This window comes from Triticum dicoccoides, chromosome 7A (genome assembly GCF_002162155.2).
Source record: "Triticum dicoccoides isolate Atlit2015 ecotype Zavitan chromosome 7A, WEW_v2.0, whole genome shotgun sequence".
In the NCBI taxonomy this organism is placed as follows: Eukaryota; Viridiplantae; Streptophyta; class Magnoliopsida; order Poales; family Poaceae; genus Triticum; species Triticum dicoccoides.
The window spans coordinates 90,751,551-90,770,304 of record NC_041392.1 but is presented as its reverse complement, the minus strand read 5'-3'; the positions used below and the strand labels follow the sequence as shown (position 1 = coordinate 90,770,304).

The following is an 18,754-nucleotide window of genomic DNA, read 5'->3' as shown; positions in this document are numbered from 1 at the left end:
CTCATTTTTACATTTTATTAATTTATTATTTTTATTGGAAGAAAGGTTGATATGGCTTTGCAGGAACATCTTGTTTGGAAGAAAAAGAAGTTTTATGTACAAAAACAGAATGACAATCCTATGAAAAAAGAAGAATGGTCGTCCAGGAAGACTGAACCCACAAGCTATGCACACACACAGTTTCAAGGGAGAAGAGAGCGGCAATCGATCCAACTCATCGCTCCATGCCAAACCAATCTCATCATTGTTTTCTCTCAGGCCGTATAATTTCCTTCGTATGCTCCCGGCAGGAAAATGGAACCCAGCCCATGGCCGGCGAGCATCTGCTCCCTGAGGTTCTTGATGGCCTGGTACCTCTCGGAGTCCTCCTCGTCGACGTCGCTGCGCCCTTCCTCGTCGTCCCACCGTTGGCCTCCTTCCGATTCCTCCAGCGACCGCCGGTCGCTGGCCCACGGATCGGCGCACCCCGTTCCCCTGCTGTCCGCAGACGCCGCCTTCTTGGCCGTCGGTGTGAGCGTCTCCTTGGAAGCGGTGCTGTAGCTCCAGCCGCCACAGTCCTTGCTTCTGCCGTCCATGTTCAGCTCGATGGAGTGCATGTCGCTGCCGTCTGAACCATCATCGGATCCTCCTCCATCGTCGTCTACGTCCGTCCTCTTGCTGGCATCAACACGAGCGATTCTATCGGCACCTTCTTCAGCTTCGAAGAATCCATGGCGATCATCGTCGTGAGTGGCTTGGCGTTCTTCATCCGCGGCGGCGGCAGGTGATTCCGCTTCCAGGAGGCCCTGCTTCTTGGTCTCCAGGAAGGCCTCCAGCTCGCCGCGCAGCTGCTCGACGACGGCGTTCTTCTCCTCGAACTGGAGCCGCGCCTCGAGCAGCTTCATCTGGACCCGCTCCTCGCGGAGCTCGTCGGCGAGCCGCAGCATCTCCCGCTCCCGGTCGACCTCCGCCTGCGCCTCCTCGGCCTCCCGCCTCGCCTCCTCCTCCACCCCGCCGCCGCGCACGAGCTCGTCGCACACCTTCTCCAGCCGCTCCCTCGACCTCCGCTCCCGCTCGAGCTCCCGCTCCGCCTCGGCCAGCGCGCTCCCGAGCTTGGCGCTCACCCGCTCCGCCCTCCGCCTCGACCGCCGCTCGCCGTCGAGCTCGTCGCACACGACCCGCACGGTGGCCGCCACCTTCTCCCGCTGCTTGCTCTTCCACGCGCGCGCCTCCGCCTCCAGTCGCTTCTTCATGAGCTCCACCGTCTCGCTGCCGCGGTGGCTCCGCTCCCTGGCGAGCTGCCGCGCGTGGGCGCGCGCCAGGTCGAGCTCGGAGCGCAGGGCGGAGAGGAGCGACGCCGTGGACGGGCTCAGGTCTCCCGGCCCCCAGATGTTGCCGAGGACTCTGACGAGCTCCTTGCACGCCGTCAGGCTGTTGTACATGTCCTGCAGGTGTGCCATTCTGTCCGCTGAACATGTGGAGCTAGAGTCTTGAGCGCATGGGTGCACCTGATCAAGATTCACGAACAAACTAATATAAGAAGATGGTAAACTACAGAATTATCAGAAACCTGTTTGTTCAATTAGTATTGTCTGCCGTGCTCATTCTGCTCATGCGATGCAGAGGCCGCTATTTGTTTAGTGTGGACGTATCAGCTCCATATAAAAATGTACTGGTTTTGGTAATGTTAGGTGCCTTGAAAAAAAAAATCAGGTTAGGCTATTTTTCTGAAATTGGGTCAGTCGATTCACTCTAGACATCGGATGGAGATTTAATGGCCCACGGTCCTTCTTCTTCCTCCTCCTCCCAGAGTTCCACCGGCCGAACCGCCGGCCACCACCGCCGGCCTCGCCACCCTGTCCTCCCTGGAACCACCCCCCATCGCCGGTCTTCCGCCGCCCCCGGCCATCCCTCTAGGCCTGCCCGCGTTTGGGTTTTTCTCCGGCAAAGTGCACCACCGCCCCCACCTGAAACCATAAGATAGATAATGGGGCAGCCTCTCCGGCGAGCCCCCGCTGCGGCTCTTTCTTCCTTCCCTCCGGCGATAGGGAAAACCGACTGATCCAAATCGAATTTTCAGTCGACTGATGTATAGCTAAACTGAAAAAAATTAAGCATCAGTCGATTTCAAACGAAGCCAAAGGCGGAGCCAGGACCTCGCTGAAGATGGGGACGACACACTGCGTCGTCCGCGTGATGTGGCGTCCCAGTCGAAGAAGCAGGTTGATAGGTGGGTGCAGGGTTGTCGTCGCCGAAACAGGACGTGGGCGGGGGGAGGGGGGTTAGAGGGATGTGGCAGCACGACTGTGAGGGGAAGTTGAGCGGAGGACAATCGTGGAGGGCAGCGCGGGAGGAAGAACATGAAAAGTGGTCACGCTATTGTGGCTGTTGGATGGAGACCTAACAGACCCAAAATTCGACTGATACTTAACTTTTTTCCCCAGGTGATAGATGAATAGACGGTCCCAAAAATGTACTCCCTCCGTTCTATAATATATGACATTTTTTAACACTAGTGTAGTATTAAAAAGCGTCTTACATTATGAGACGGAGGGGTAGTCATGTTAGTCATGCTCCACGCATTTCAATCAGTCCGATCGAACATGCAAGTTTACTGAATTAGGGGCGATTGATTAATTAGGTGCAGAAGGAAGACAAAGGACTATGGGCATGATGAGGTGCTCTTGTCTCGACAGACAGACACACAGTCGTATCTGAGGCTGTCATGGCCCTCTTGAACGACTGCCGCACTGCACATCAATTGAAAACACAAGTGTCAACTAACTCGGACAACCGCCGAATCTGCCATGCCATCCTGCTAACGAGACGGTCAAGTTCAACTGAAAACCGATTACTTTACGCCGCCGTCGACCTACCGACGCCGCATACGTCTAAAATAGTATTCCCAATTTTAACGAGGTGCTCAATCACAAGGCTCGCCTAATCAAACAATAATAATTAACAGCGTAGCTAGACATCACATGATGAGATTAGCAGCAGCTGGATAGACAAACCAGGTTCTGTAAATTTATATAGTTAGTTAGAAAGCCTAGTTGGGAGGTGGGCAAAGGTGCATGCATGCATGTGGCTATCACAATGAAGGAGAATCCTTGGAAATGCAAAGCCATGTTTAGTGTCGGGCTGTACCCTATACCCACCAGTAGTAGTACTGTAGTACCATACTATATGTGTGGGGTACCAAAAGGATCATATATAGACATTTCTAAGATAGATGAGCAGATCCATATGTGTATTATTTCCTATCTTCAAAAAGCAGATCAACAGTATCGCTAATAGTTGTGCAAATGAGCAAATCAAGAGTTGGTTAATTACCCCAGTTGTGCCGGCATTGCTCAGGTTATCTGAAAGCCAATGGCGCCCATGATCAGCCTCCGAAACCACCTTGCTCCTCGTTCTTGACCTCTTGGAGATCTACACCACGTACGGGAACAACATCATTATCAAACTGCAAGAACACGACGGTTCATGATACCGGCGGCGGCAGCACTCACCTCCACGGACGACGCGCAGCGCCGGTGCGCCGCCGCAGAGCCCCGGCGCGCAGCCGCGTCCCTGGCGATCCGGGCCTCCTCCTCCTCCTCCTCCTCAAGCAAGCCGCCCTCGTTCATCTGCCAGAGAGCGCTGACGAGCTTCCGGGCGGACACCGACGAGTGCATCCTGTCGGCGCGGCACGCCCGGCTCCAGGACGACTCGGACATCTTCCAGCTGGTCGGCAACGGCGAAGAGACGCCGCCTGATCCCCTCCGGTGGAGCGACACCACGCCTCGCCTCAGCCTCAGCCTCCTCAGTGTCCCCGACGCGCCGGACGACGACGAGAGCGCGCACCACTTGCGGATCTTGGGCCTCGTTGTCACCTCCTCAACAGCAGCAACAGCTTCACCCGCGTCGCGCCGCCTCAGCATTGCCGCCTTGGGTTCGGGCTCCGGTTGGCTGCTTCTTGACAAGAACAGTGATGGTGTGAGGCTATGTCAAGAACTGAACAGTAATGTGATCCTTTTATACATGGAATCAAGAGGCAGTACTTGGGTGGATGAACAATGCCACATCAATCAATCTGATCGAACAGGGAAAAGGAGGATGGACGCAGCTTTAGCGGAAGGAATAATAAGCAAGCGAGAATGACAGATGAACATGTGGCCTTCATCATTCACACCTTTAATTGGTGGAAAAAGACGATCTGATAGTCTCTGCTAATCTTATTTGAAAAAAATTCAAGAACATGCTAAAACTACTTGAAAGAAAATGTGTATACACGAACGTACCCATCAAAGAGGAGGAGGATGGAAGCTTGGCCAAGTCGACTCCGATCCCGGTTAGCTGCGCAGTCTTAACTCATCACCTCCATGATGATGAGACGATGATAGAGCGGGCAGTCGCAGCTGCTTGGACGCGGACGGCACACGATCGAGTGGGGTGTGGAAGGAGACAGGATGATGGATGCGTATATGGGGTGTGGGGGATTGGCGGCAGATCGAGAGCAGCATGAGCTGTATTTGTATGTCCGTTGCATATGATTGGGGATCGGATATGTCGGATTGATCTGTGTTTCTGAATGAATGGTTCTCTTGTTCAGCTGGGAGAGGCCTGATTACGTGGAGAATGGAAAGCAGAGATGTGTTAGCGTCGGAGATTGGTCAGCCAGAGAACCTGAATGATGATCCACTTTAAGTAAGGGTGGGAACTCTCTAGTTCAATCAAGGATTCAAGGTGAGGCGGCCAACGAATCTGGACAGAACAGAACCGAGTTGAGTGGTTGAAGTAGTTTGCGGCCACTCAATAGCACAGTAGTAGTACTATATTACTACTAGTGGCATAATACTATTAGTACTCTAGCTAGGTCATTTTAGAGCAACTCCAAGAACCGACTAAATTCGTTCGCCCGTGTCCATTTCAATCAAAACAGACAAAAACGTCAGCATAACATAGAGATCCATATCTATTTTGTATCCGCTTGGACCATTTTCGTGTTTATTAATTTACATTTGAGTCGAAGGCGGACAGAAAGTGGATGTTACTGCGCCCGCCTCGTCCGCCTGTGTCCGGGCCTGGCCCACCTGTCATCCACCCACCCCTCTTTCTTTTAATTTATTCGTTGCCAACCCCCTCTCTTTTTCGTAAGACTGAGGTATAGATAAGGCTAACAAAAACCAAAAAAAAATCGGCCCACCACCCGCAAGTCTCTCTCTCCTACCTTGCGCCTGGCCGATCCTGGTCGCCGTTCCCTGCGCCACCATCGCCGCTCTTGGTCACGCGCCCGGCCGCGGGCAGCTTCTCTCACCACGAGCACCCACCACCCAGCCCCACGAGCGAGCGGCACGGCAGCGCTTCCTCTGGCGCCCTCTAGCAGTGTGGGCGGCGCTTGACTGGATCCGCGAGAGAGGCGGGCAGCTTCTCTCAGCACGAGCACCCACCACCCACCCCTCCTGCCCCACGAGCCAGCGGTGCGACGGCGCTTCCTCCAACGCCATCTAGCAATGCGAGCGGCGCTCGGCTGGATCCGCGCGAGAGGCGGGCGGCTTCTCTCACCACGAGCACCCACCACCCACACCCTCCCGCCCCACGAGCCAGCGGTGCGGCATCGCTTCCTCCGACGCCATCTAGCAGTGTGAGCGGCGCTCGGCTGGATCCGCGCAAGAGGCAGGCGGCTTCTCTCCAGCACGCTGCGCGTGGGCATCGGCCCCGTAACACCTTGGCTATGGCGGGCGCGTCCATCCCACCAGGCGCAGGAGCTCCTCCACGGCAGCGCTTGTCCCCGCAGGCGCCGTTCATCTCGGCTGGCGAAGCCCCATTAGCTCTAGTTGTTTTTTTTTTCAAAAGAAATGCTATGTCCGCTCGACATGAGTATGTCTACGTTGAACGCACATGCCGATCCAAAACAAAAGAGGGATAAAAGTTTCTGCTAGACCGACTTAAATGGATAAAAAAAAGAAAATTCGTGTTTGTTTGGGTCGCTGCGTTGAGGTTGCTCTTAGAGGCTGGATTAAGAGTATTTCCAACAGCCACCCAACGCGCCGCGCGCTAAAAACCATTTTTCCGCGTGCTCTTCGCCAGGTTTTGCGCGGCCGGCAGCGCTGGCTCCAACAACCGTGCTAAAATACAGCGCGCGCCACTCCAGCAACGCAAGTGACTCGCTGGCGCATGACATATGTTGCATTTTGAACACAAAATGGATTTTAAACATTCAAAATGCAATGAACATGGCATATAAATTTCACACAATCAAGTTCATGAATAAAAATTCATGCCCACAAGTTCATCCAACCAAGTTCAAAATGAAAACAAAGTTCACGACACAAACGAAAGACACATCAAGCCTCGTCCTCGTCTTCGTCCTCATCTTCGGAAGACGATTCTTCCTCCCCTGAAGATGATTCTTCCTCCTCATCATCATTGTCACGCACCGCATCACGTGAAGCTCGGACGGTGTTGGCAAAATCTTCAACGGCATCTCCATGAGGTGTGTGAGGCACATCGGAAGACATTCCGCCCATGGCGGTCGGGGGTGCACCCATGCCTCCCATGAGAGAAGCAAAACTCATGCCTCCCATGGCGGCGGGCGGTGCTCCAAAGCCACCCATGGCTCCCATGGTATCCATGGTAGCTCCAAAGCGATCCATAGCACCTAAGCCGCCCACGGTAGCTCCGAAGCCATCCATGGCGCCAAGAAAAGTTAGAAATATATAGAACAATGCAAATAAGCTATCTATATGTGAATGCATTCAAAAAAAATAACAAGAAAAGAAAAGTTGAAAAAAAATTCTACCTTTGGGGCATATCGTCGAACACGTTGTGCGCGTCGGCCGCCGGCTCAACGAGTGAGCTCACCGGCGCTTCGGTAGCCGCCGCGCCCATCACACGCCCTACAAGCTTCTTCCTCCTCGCCTTCGAGGTGCCGGAGCCGTCCGCCGCCTTGTTCTTTTTCGCGAATGTCTTGCCGCGCGCGCTCGTGTGTGCCGCGCGCGGAAGCGGGCATCCCAAATACACAACGCGAGTTGACGATTCGGACCGCGCGTCCAACTTCGTATGCCGCGCGCGCGGTTATTGCGCGCCCGCTGAAGTCACTTCACTGATTGCACGCGTTAAAATGGCTAAATTTATGTCGCGGCGCTTGTTTAGCGCGGCTGTTGAGGATGCTCTAAAGGTTGTGCTTAGCAGAGAGCGCCCAACCAAACCTCGATGGGAGGCAAAAGAAATGCAGCGCCCACCGCGGCCCGACACCGGCAGCTGCGTTCATCCCCGTGCGCCGATTAAACAAAGGGGTGGCCGGAGATCGCCGGCTCGTGGCGCACATGGGGGAGAGATCAAAGAGGAGAGCTTTTGTTCTCCCACAGGGTGGCAGGGGCGAGAATCGGAGGGCGAGGCGAGGCATGTGCTGTCAGATCTCGAGGAGGAAAGCAGAGACATCCATCGAGCGCTGGTCCTCCTCGAGTCGTGCCCGTCACACGCACGCACGCGCCGACGCGCGGGCGCCGGTCCGCCGCGGCCGGCACGGCGATGTGCGCGGTGGTCGCCGTGCATGCACGTCGTCGTTCGTCGGCGTTCGCGGCCGGGATCTGATCTCGGGCTGCGGATCTGCGGACGGGGACGGTGCACGACCGAGATTCAGCCAGCTCGCGATCCTGATCTATCCCTGTGTTTTGACCATCGGGTGGATCAGGGATCGTGGTCGTGGGGCTGCACGTCTGGACGGAACTATCGGATGTCTCACATTTGAGTGAAGTCTGATTTAAATCTTGAGGTTGTAACGAACCTTCACCTCCGAATCAAGTCTGTACCCCGTCCTCTATAATCCCGGTCGTTTTCAATCTTAATCGCTTTTTAGGAGTGGATTTGATGATGTGGCAGGAAAGGCTGCTGACTTTTTCAGAGAAAAACGAAGGGAGTGCATGCATGGTGCCTGGTAGCTTACGCATTCACTGTCCTGGTAAATCCTGTTTTCCTTTTCCTTTTTGCGGTCAATCGCGTACATAGGCTTAGGTAGCTCAGCAGTCAGCACAGAGATACGCATGTACACACCGTGCAAGAACAAAAAGACGCATATATACCTGTGCACTCACGTACCTACGCGCACTGAAAGCCGCCCGGGTTACAAAACAACCGTTCCGACGTTCGTTGGGTCGCAATGGCATGAGCACGGGTACGTGGGACGACAAACTGCATGAAGGCACGGCTATTTTTTAGCAGACACTAAAGACTAGAAGTGGCAATGGCTGGGGCCAACTTAGAGCATGTTTGGTTGCCCGCATGCAGCCCAACCAGGGCCGCGCGGAATGTGCGTGGCCTGTTTGGTACCCCGCATATATTATTGGGCCTGCATCGCACGCTTCTTAAAGCATCTCAGAGCCTGGCTCACTGGAAACGCACGAATCGGCAGTTTTTCCAGGGACAGGCCCGAGCAGTGCACGTGGGCGGGCGCGGCTACACGCACGCGCCACCCTCGAGAAGCCGCGTTGCTTCCCGAAGCACCGGCAGTTATTAGCCTCACCGCTCCTCACCGCTCCCTCTCCCCACTCTTCCCCACTCTCTCAACTCTCATCGGCGGCGGCGGATCGGAGCAGAGGAAGAAGACCACCGGACTGCATCACCGGTGGCGGCGGATCGGAGCAGAGGAAGAAGACCACCGGACTCCATCAATGGCAGTAAGCACTTCTCTCTCTTCGACATGCACGCTAGATTTGATCCACGACGATAGATTCGATCCACGGCGGAGGGGAATGGGCAATAGAGGTAGATAAGCATAGGGGTAGTTCATAGCAGTTCATACGAGTTCATACATGCAAGATCGGAATGCATAAGGTAGATTTCGGGATTGGGGGATAGGGGAATAGGGGGAAAGGGGGTACACAACGAACACCGGCTGACCGCGGCGGCCGTCACCGGCGTGCAGAGCGGCTGGTCGAGCCGCTGGCCTTCATCTTCTTCTTCATCGCCGTGCGGGCTGGCGTTTCGTCCTCGTCGTCCTCGGCGGAGTCGAGGTCGATCTGCCAGGTAGGATGGACTGGCTCCGACGCCCTAGCTGGCATGTGCACCGCATCTTCTTCCTCCTCCTTAGGCTCCCCGCCGATGACCGCCGGCGGCGCGATAGCCGTCTCCCAGTAACTGCGGCACGACAGTCATTAGGAGCCCAGTAGGTCTTGTACTTACACCACTTCTTTCTCTGTTTAGGGTCGTCGGAGACGGCCTGATTCATGGCCCAGCGAATGATGTCAACTACCATCGCGCCCTTCGCTGGGCCAGGAATCAGTGTCTTCAGCTCATCTTTAGTGGCCTTCATGAGCACGGCATTAGATTCGTTCTGCATGTCCGGCATGGAGCCGAAGTTTGAGCACACCTTCATGATGTTCTCGAACTTGGTCTGGTCACCAGCCGTCCACCCGAGGAAGAAGGCCCTCTAGCCAATACCCCAAGGGAAGGGGTTGGCGTTGGAGCTGGAGCTAGAGCTCATGGCGATGGGGAGGAGGAAGGTTGACAGTGAGAGAAGAGAGGGGGTGGGTAAATAGTGGTGGGCAGAGTGAGTAAATATAGGGAGGATGGAGAGGAGGAGAAGAGTGACAGGCATGCCATTTTAACTACAAGATCTTAAATTAGCCATGAACTCTGTGCAATGCCTGACTCCGTGACTTGTGTGCAGATCAAGGATAACAATGAGATGGGCACGGAGGTGCTCCCGGCCGTTGACAGCAAGGGCAAGTAGCCCCTTCACCCAATGCCCGACGATGTTGAGCTGTCGCCCACTGCCGAGGAAGACCCGAAGATGCCTGAGGGTGACGACGACGAGGGCATGGAGGAGCCCCCCAGCAATAAGCACCGCAACTACGGCCACTACCATCAGGAGGATGGCCCAACTCACTTCTGCAAGGTCATCCTTGCACTGAAGCTTGAGTGCATCCCCATGCCCCTGGACTTCACCAAGTACTTCGTCGCGGTGCCGACGGAGTTCAAGCTCAGGAACAACACCGGCTGCGCCTGGAAGGTGACGGTCAAGCTGATGAACGGCAGGGTGACCCTGGATCAGGGTTGGGCTACCTACGCAGCCGTTCATCAGATCAAGATCGGCTACGTGGTGACGTTCAAGCTCCTCACTCCCGACACCCTCAAGGTCATCATCTTCGACGACGATGGCATTGAGGTCGTCAACAAGTGCGGGAAGCACGACGAAGCCTTCGCCGCCAAGGAGTAGGGCCGGGCCACCTCTTTCGAGCGTACTATCGAGTCTGCTTTGAACATGTTTATGGTTTATGCGTTGAACTGTTATATCTATGATACTGCTTATATCTGAATTATACTAGTTGATGCTCTGTTTATACTCTGTTATGCTTATGATGTGTGATGCCGAAGTGTGGTGATAACCTCACCAACTAGCCAAAGAGGTTACCACACATCAGGCCTTGCATACAACCAAACACCATGCCTTGGATTTGTGGACTAACATGCAGGCAACCAACACCAGACAGTGTGGTTCAGTCCATACAGGTAAGAGGGCATGCAGACAACCAAACAACATGCATATGGTGCATTTGAAGCTGCATTTGCATAGCCAGGTTGGGTGAAGAAGTGTATGCAATGCGGGTACTGTAGCGTACGGCAACTAAACATGCCCTTATCGACGTGCACGACTACTTCTAGAGCTTTGGTGCAGGCGGCAGAAACGGCTCTATACCGAGCTCTCATAGCCAAGGGACCATGACAGGCAGGTGCGCGCGCGGCAAGAAGTGGAGTATGCCCATGGCCGAGCGGCGAGCGAAACCATGGCCATGCCGAGCGGGGCAAGCAAAGTGGCGGCTGCACTCCTCCTTCCTCACAATCCATGACCGTTTTTTTTAAACAGACACAAAAAATTTGACTCATCAATTAATTGAAAAGAAAAAAATTATTTAGTTAATTAACGGAAAATCGGGCGAAAACCGAACAGTCCATGATTGTGACATAGCCACCTTAGCCAACGTCGTCATCTGCACCCGGTGAATTTAGACGGCCATGGTCCATCACCCGCGACGGCGAGCGAGCGCACACCACCTTTTGGTGTGTGTTGGCTATAGGAAATATAAACGTATAGCTATTCAGTGTTAGCCAAAAAATGTCTTATAGCAACTTTAACAGATTCCGCAAAATTTCGACCCACAAAACACGTTTGCAATTTCATGAAGATCTCGTTTGCGGGTTGAAAACTAGCGCGGTCGAACAAAAACTGTAGATGAAACTGCATAATTTGAAAAAACGATTTCGCGGGAGAAATTGCACCTCGTGGACACGAGTAGTTCATCACGTACTACATATATTTTACATGATCGAACACTACAAACACCAGTTCATACTACATACTACATCAGTAATAGTACTAGAGGGGTGGGGATCTCACGGCGGCGAACTCATGGCCATGGACGACGCCGTGGAGGAGCTCAATCCTCCTCGGGGGAGCTGCAGAGGTCGATGTACTTCGCCCTTTGCTCCTCACGGATGCACCGCCACTCGTCGTCCTTCTCCTTGGCGGCGAGGTTGGCTGCGACCGCCTACCGCCACTGGAGGTTTTCGAGCTCCTCGGTGTGGCACCGGCGCTCCGCCTCCTCGCGCACGCTTCACTCGGCAATGGCGGCCGCAACCGCGTCGACGTCGGCGATGAAGTCCTCTGGCCCGACGACTCCGCGGCGGCCGAGCTCCTCGGGCTCCTCCTTGACGTGGACGAACTCGAAGTCCTCCGGCTCCTCCGACCACTCCCTCTTCACGGGGAGAAGGCCCGCGCCGGAAGAGGAGGAGCTCCTGGCGTAGGAAGATCTCTCGGCGCGGAGGAGAAGGACGTGGCAGAGGACGGGGTACGGCCGTGCCGACGGTCGTACTCGTCCGTCTCACGGACGCGGAAGCTCGCCGGCGGCGACATGCCACGGTTGGTCCACTTCCTCGCCCTGCGCTTCCTCGCGCCGTCCGACCGGACCCGCTCACGCTCAGGGTCGCTTCCGTCGCCGGATCTACTGCCGGAGCCACGTCCGTAGCTCCACATGCGGCCCCACATGGCGGCTGGAGGCGGGAGGTGGCCGCCGGCGGCGAGAAATGTGGAGAAGGGGGTGGGGAATTGCGTGGCTCGGCGGCGGCGGGGGATAGGGTTTCGACCCACAAACGCGCCGCGGAATCGTAGATATAGTGGTCGGGGCGTGCGGTTTGCGGGCCGCGGCAAATTTTTTTACGGGTCGGGCGAGTATGCGGGCTCTGTTCTAACCAAAAAATTGGATCGAGCCCGCATACTCGTCGGAATTTTGCGGTTTCACGTCTTTTGTGGGGTCTGCTAGAGTTACTCTTAGCTGGGGTGGTAGAAGGTGGACCAAGTCGAACCTGAAGGCGTACGCTTGAAATGATGCCATACAATTTTTTTATCCATTTCTCCAACAAGTATTTCGGGACCGAATGAGTATTTGCTATTCCTTTCTCCAATGGACTAGTGGCCCCACACGCATGTGCTATTAAACCCACCCATCCCAGCTTTTCCTGGCGCCATGTAGGAAATCCCTGTTTGGATACAGCATCAAGGTTAAAAACGATTGGGATTATAAAAAAACAGGGTACAGATTCAAAGACGAAGGTTCATTTTCGACAAACTCTACAATCTTAAGGTTTAAATCAGACTTCACGCCTCACATTTTGACTATTGCATGGATCAGCGATCATGAATACTTTATCCATTCACTTTTGCTTGGGCTGTTTGACTTTGACCGGTCAAACACGACTATGCTTTACCAATCATATATACTCCCTCTGTCTCAAAGTGTGATATATCAAAAAAAAAACGTCTTGCTCCCTCTGTCACCGACTAAGTGTACGTTTGGTATTTAAAATTCATCCACAAAAGAGTGCGTCTATCATTCCAATGCACGGTAAAGTAGAGGAAAAAATGCTTCTCTCTTATCACATGTTAATCAGAACCAATAACATTCGACACATAGTATTTTTCACTTCCTACATGCACTTTAGGCTGGTCGTAATAAGAGTATTATAGCTAGTATCGTGCATGCCAACTAGGCAATTTTGATGAAGTGGCATAGAATTAAATGAAGAAAGAATATGGTTGAGTATCATATTATGATGACGTATCATAATAAATGCTATGATACTATGTGTCATGCATGACATTAAACAAATTCATCTACTATTACACTATGCATTAGGGAGGTACTATCATAGACTGGTATCATATGCATGAGAGCAACTACAATAAGCTTATGTAAGCGGGCTATAAGAGTTAAAATATTGTACTTCTGCTGACGTGAAGGGGAGAGAAGAGGGGCCGGCTACATAATAAGAGCCAGCTGCAACATGTGCTTCTAGGCACTATGTGAGAGCGGTGAAGGAAATATGCCCTAGAGGCAATAATAAATTTATTATTTATTTCCTTATATCATGATAAATGTTTATTATTCATGCTAGAATTTTATTAACTGGAAACTTATTACATGTGTGAATACATAGACAAACAGAGTGTCACTAGTTTGCCTCTACTTGACTAGCTCGTTGAATTAATGATGGTTATGTTTCCTAACCATAGACATGAGTTGTCATTTGATTAATGGGATCACATCATTAGAGAATGATGTGATTGACTTGACCCATCCGTTAGCTTAGCACGATGATCGTTTAGTTTGTTTCTATTGCTTTCTCCATAACTTATACATGTTCCTATCACTATGAGATCATGCAACTCCCCAATGTCGGAGGAACACCTTGTGTGCTACCAAACGTCACAACGTAGCTGGGTGATTATAAAGATGCTCTACAGGTGTCTCCGATGGTGTTTGCTGAGTTGGCATAGATCGAGATTAGGATTTGTCACTCCATGTATCGGAGAGGTATCTCTGGGCCCTCTCGGTAATGCACATCACTATAAGCCTTGCAAGCAATGTGACTAATGAGTTAGTTGCGGGATGATGCATTACGGAACGAGTAAAGAGACTTGCCGGTAACGAGATTGAACTAGGTATTGAGATACGACGATCGAATCTCGGGCAAGTCTACATAGTTCTCGAACCCGTAGGGTCCGCACGCTTAACGTTCGGTGACGATCGGTATTATGAGTTTATGTGTTTTGATGAACCGAAGGTTGTTCGGAGTCCCGGATGTGATCACGGGCATGACGAGGAGTCTCGAAATGGTCAAGACATAAAGATTGATATATTGGACGACTATGTTTGGACATCGGAAGGGTTCCGAGTGAAGTTCGGGCATATACCAGAGTACCGGGGGTTACGGAACTCCCCGGGGAGTTTAATGGGCCTTATGGGCCTTAGTGGAAAGAGAGGAGGGGCTTCCAGGGCAGGCCGCGCGCCCCCTCCCCCTCTGGTCTGAATTGGACTAGGAAGGGGGCAGCTCCCCCTTTCCTTCTCCCTCTTTCCTCCTTCCTTCTCCTACTCCTACTACATGGAAAGGGGGGAATCCTACGCCCGGTGGGAGTAGGACTCCCCATGGGGCGCGCCATAGGAGGGCCGGCCCTCTCCCTCCTCCACTCCTTTATATACGGGGGAGGGGGGCACCCCATAGACACACAAGTTGATCATTGATCTCTTAGCCGTGTGCGGTGCCCCCCTCCACCATAATCCACCTCGATCATATCGTAGCGGTGCTTAGGCGGGGCCCTGTTCTGGTAGCATCATCATCACCATCATCACGCCATCGTGCTGACGAAGCTCTCCCTCGACACTCTACTGGATCGTGAGTTCGTGGGACGTCATCGAGCCGAACGTGTGCAGATCGCGGAGGTACCGTACCTTCGGTACTAGGATCTGTCGATCGTGAAGACGTATGACTACATCAACCGTGCTGTCATAACGCTTTCTCTTACGGTCTACGAGGGTATGTAGACAACACTATTCCCTTCTCGTTGCTATGCATCACCATGATCTTGCGTGTGCGTAGGAATTTTTTTGAAATTACTACATTCCCCAATAGTGGCATCCGAGCCAGGTTTATGCATAGATGTTATATGCACGAGTAGAACACAAAGGAGTTGTGGGCATGGGTATATACATATTGCTTGCAGTCACTAGTTGATTCTTGATTCAGCGGCATTGTTGGATGAAGCGGCCCAGACCGACATTACGCGTACGCTTACGCGAGACTGGTTCTACCGACGTGCTTCGCACACAGGTGGCTAGTGGGTGTCTGTTTTTCCAGCTTTAGTTGAATCAGATTCAATGAACAGGGTTCTTTCTGAAGATCAAAAGGCAATCACTATACTGCACTGTGGTTTTTTGATGCATAGGTAAGAACGGTTCTTGCTCAACCCGTAGCAGCCACGTAAAACTTGCAACAACAAAGTAGAGGACGTCTAACTTGTTTTTGCAGGGCATGTTGTTGTTGGGGAACGTAGTAATTTCAAAAAAAATTCCTACGCACACGCAAGATCATGGTGATGCATAGCAACAAGAGGGGAGAGTGTCGTCCACATACCCTCGTAGACCGTAAGCGGAAGCGTTATGAGAACGCGGTTAATGTAGTCGAACATCTTCATGATCTGACCGATCCAAGTACCGAACGCACGGCACCTCTGGGTTCAGCACACGTTCAGCTCGATGACGTCGCACGAACTCCGATCCAGCAGAGCTTCACGGGAGAGTTTCGTCAGCATGACGGCATGATGACGGTGATGATGTTGCTACTGACGCAGGGCTTCGCCTAAGCACCACTACGATATGATCAAGGTGGATTATGGTGGAGGGGGACACCGCATACAGCTAAGGGATCAATGATCAACTTGTGTGTCTCCATGGGGTGCCCCCCTCCCCGTATATAAAGGAGTGGAGGAGGGGGAGGGCCGGCCCTCTACTATGGCGCGACCTGGGGAGTCCTACTCCCACCGGGAGTTGGATTCCCCGCTTCCATGTAGTAGGAGTAGGAGGGAAGGAAAGGGGAAAGAGAAGAGAAGGAAGGAGGGGGCGCCGCCCCTCCCCCTAGTCCAATTTGGACTAAGCCTTGGGGGGGGCGCAGCCTCCCCTCTCTCTTTCCCCTAAAGCCCAATAAGGCTCATATACTCCCCGACGAATTCTCGTAACTCTCCGGTACTCCGAAAAATACCCGAATCACTCGGAACCTTTCCGATGTCCGAATATAGTCATCCAATATATCGATCTTTACGTCTCGACCATTTTGAGACTCCTCGTCATGTCCCCGATCTCATCCGGGACTCCGAACTACCTTCGGTACATCAAAACACATAGACTCATATTACCGATCGTCACAGAACTTTAAGCGTGCGGACCCTACGGGTTTGAGAACTATGTAGACATGACCGAGACACGTCTCCGGTCAATAACCAATAGCGGAACCTGGATGCTCATATTGGTTCCTACATATTCTATGAAGATCTTTATCGGTCAAACCACCTAACAACATACGTTGTTCCTTTTGTCATCGGTATGTTACTTGCCCGGGATTCGATCGTCGGTATCTCAATACCTAGCTCAATCTCACTACCGGCAAGTCTCTTTACTCGTTCCGTAATGCATCATCTTGCAACTAACTCATTAGTCACATTGCTTGCAAGGCTTATAGTGATTTACATTACCGAGAGGGCCCAGAGATACCTCTCTGATACACGGAGTGACAAATCCTAATCTCGATCTATGCCAACTCAACAAACACCATCGGAGACACCTGTAGAGCATCTTTATAATCACCCAGTTACGTTGTGACGTTTGGTAGCACACAAAGTATTCCTCCGGTATTCGGGAGTTGCATAATCTCATAGTCATAGGGACATGTATAAGTCATGAATAAAGCAATAGCAACAAACTAAACGATCATCGTGCTAAGCTAACGGATGGGTCAAGTCAATTACATCATTCTCTAATGATGTGATCCCGTTAATCAAATGACAACTCATGTATATGGTTAGGAAACATAACCATCATTGATTCGACGATCTAGTCAATTAGAGGCATACTAGTGACAATCTGTTTGTCTATGTATTCACACATGTATTAAGTTTCTGGTTAATACAATTCTAGCATGAATAATAAACATTTATCATGATATACGGAAATATAAATAACAACTTTATTATTGCCTCCAGGGCATATTTCCTTCAGTTGTGATGTGATATGGTCAAGACGTGATGAGATACAAATTGTTGTATGAGATGATCATGTTTTGTTAAAGTTGTCGGCAACTGGCAGGAGCCTTATGGTTGTCTCTTTATTGCATAAGATGCAAGAACCATATAATTGCTTTACTTTATCGCTATGCAATAGCAATAGTTGGTGAGACGACCATGTGACGACACGTCGATAGAGATCAAGATGATGGAGATCATGGTGTCATGATGGTGACGATAGAGATCATGACGGTGTTTTGGAGATGGAGATCAAAGGCACAATATGATGATGGCCATATCATTTCACATATTTTGATTGCATATGATGTTTATCCTTTATGCATCTTATTTTGCTTAGTTCGGCGGTAGCATTATAAGATGATCTATGTCGGGGAAACTGATCCACGAACACCTATGGGGCCGGCGGACCGGGCCCCTTTCGGTTCGGCGGGGGGCGGAGGTCGCACGAAGAGCAGATCGAGGCGAGGCACACGAGCAGTTTACCCAGCTTCGGAGCTCTCCGGAGAGATAACACTCCTACTGCTGCTTGTCTAGTTGTATTATCTGGTGTTCTTGCTCTCGAGCGAGAGAGTGTGATGTTTTCTGGGCTACAAATGAATCGAAGCAAACTGTCCGAACCTCTTCTACGTTGCGCATGGGCCTCCTTTTATACGCTAAAGGGGTCACCGACAGGTGGCAACGTAGAGGAGGGTAAAAACGTAAAAAAGCGAGGTAGTTGATACAGTTGCTTGTACAATGCACCCTACCTAACCCTGACGGCAGGGGACAAGGGCATTAAATGCCTGTCTGAGTCGCCCGAACAGTGCAGAAAAGGACCGCTAGGGGCGCCACCGTTCGCCACGATGGCGATCTTGTCAGCTTCGCATGCCACTGCGCACCGCTGGCTGCACAGCCTCCCGCCACGCGCGCCCGGAGAGGCCCCCCGGAGCGACACGTTGGTGGATGCGCTGGAGCGTGGGCGCAGAGTGGCCGCCTGCCGCGGCAAGCGCCTTGCCGCTGTTGTTATCTCGCCGGGTCCAGAAGCTCGTCGCTCACCGGGCCTCGGGGTACCTTATTTAGTCTTCCCGGCAAGCTCCTCTTGCCGGGGCCTTGTTGCCTTGCCGGAGCGCGTGGCGCGTCGCGGCAAGTTCCTTGGAGCGCCTTGGTTGGCCTTCCTGGCAAGCTCCTCTTACCGGGGTCTTGTCACCTTAGCTTAAATACTTTGTTCTTGGATGGCTCCAAGGGAACCTTAGGGGATCTTGGCGTTCGCCCGGCAAGCCTTTGCCGCGGGGTGCTACAACTGCCCGTGCACAAGTTCGGGGTACTAGGGTACCCCTATTATAGTACACCGACAGGTGCCCCCGGGCCTGGGCCAGACACGGTGCCGAGCACTGTTGGGCCAGGCCCAAGACAGGGCACGGGCACACGCGGGCTGGGCCACGCCAAATCTTGCTCCGTATCCACCGCGCTCTCCCATAACGGCACGCGTTGAATGCGGCATCGTGGGAGAGATCGTGGGTGGTTGTTTATTTGGAAGGCCGAAACGTCCGCCCCGTCCCTCTTTATAAGCAGAGGAAACAGAGGCAGTTCGTTCCCCCTCGCTGGTTGCTGCTACTCCTTCTTCACAAACTCCGCCGCTCCCCCCTTCTTCTCGTAGCCGAGAGAGCAGCGCTCCGCCCCCCC

General features: G+C 52.6%; 1 protein-coding gene across 3 annotated transcripts; it reads right to left on the bottom strand.

The window, feature by feature from the left end:
• Positions 1–5: 5 nt before the first annotated feature.
• Positions 6–4,695, bottom strand: LOC119334387 (uncharacterized protein At5g41620-like). Of its 3 annotated transcripts, none has more exons than XM_037606966.1 (4): positions 4,263–4,695; positions 3,492–3,933; positions 3,313–3,411; positions 6–1,487 (listed from the first exon to the last, which is right to left on the bottom strand). In XM_037606966.1, the coding sequence occupies exons 2-4, from the start codon at positions 3,900–3,902 to the stop codon at positions 255–257; spliced, it is 1,743 nt and encodes a 580-aa protein (XP_037462863.1). In that variant the 5' UTR covers positions 3,903–3,933; positions 4,263–4,695; the 3' UTR covers positions 6–254. The 3 variants fall into 3 exon arrangements, with proteins under 3 accessions (XP_037462863.1, XP_037462862.1, XP_037462864.1); XM_037606965.1 differs by having other exon boundaries at positions 3,492–3,930; XM_037606967.1 differs by lacking the exon at positions 4,263–4,695 and adding an exon at positions 4,023–4,123.
• Between the last annotated feature and the right edge of the window lie 14,059 nt (positions 4,696–18,754).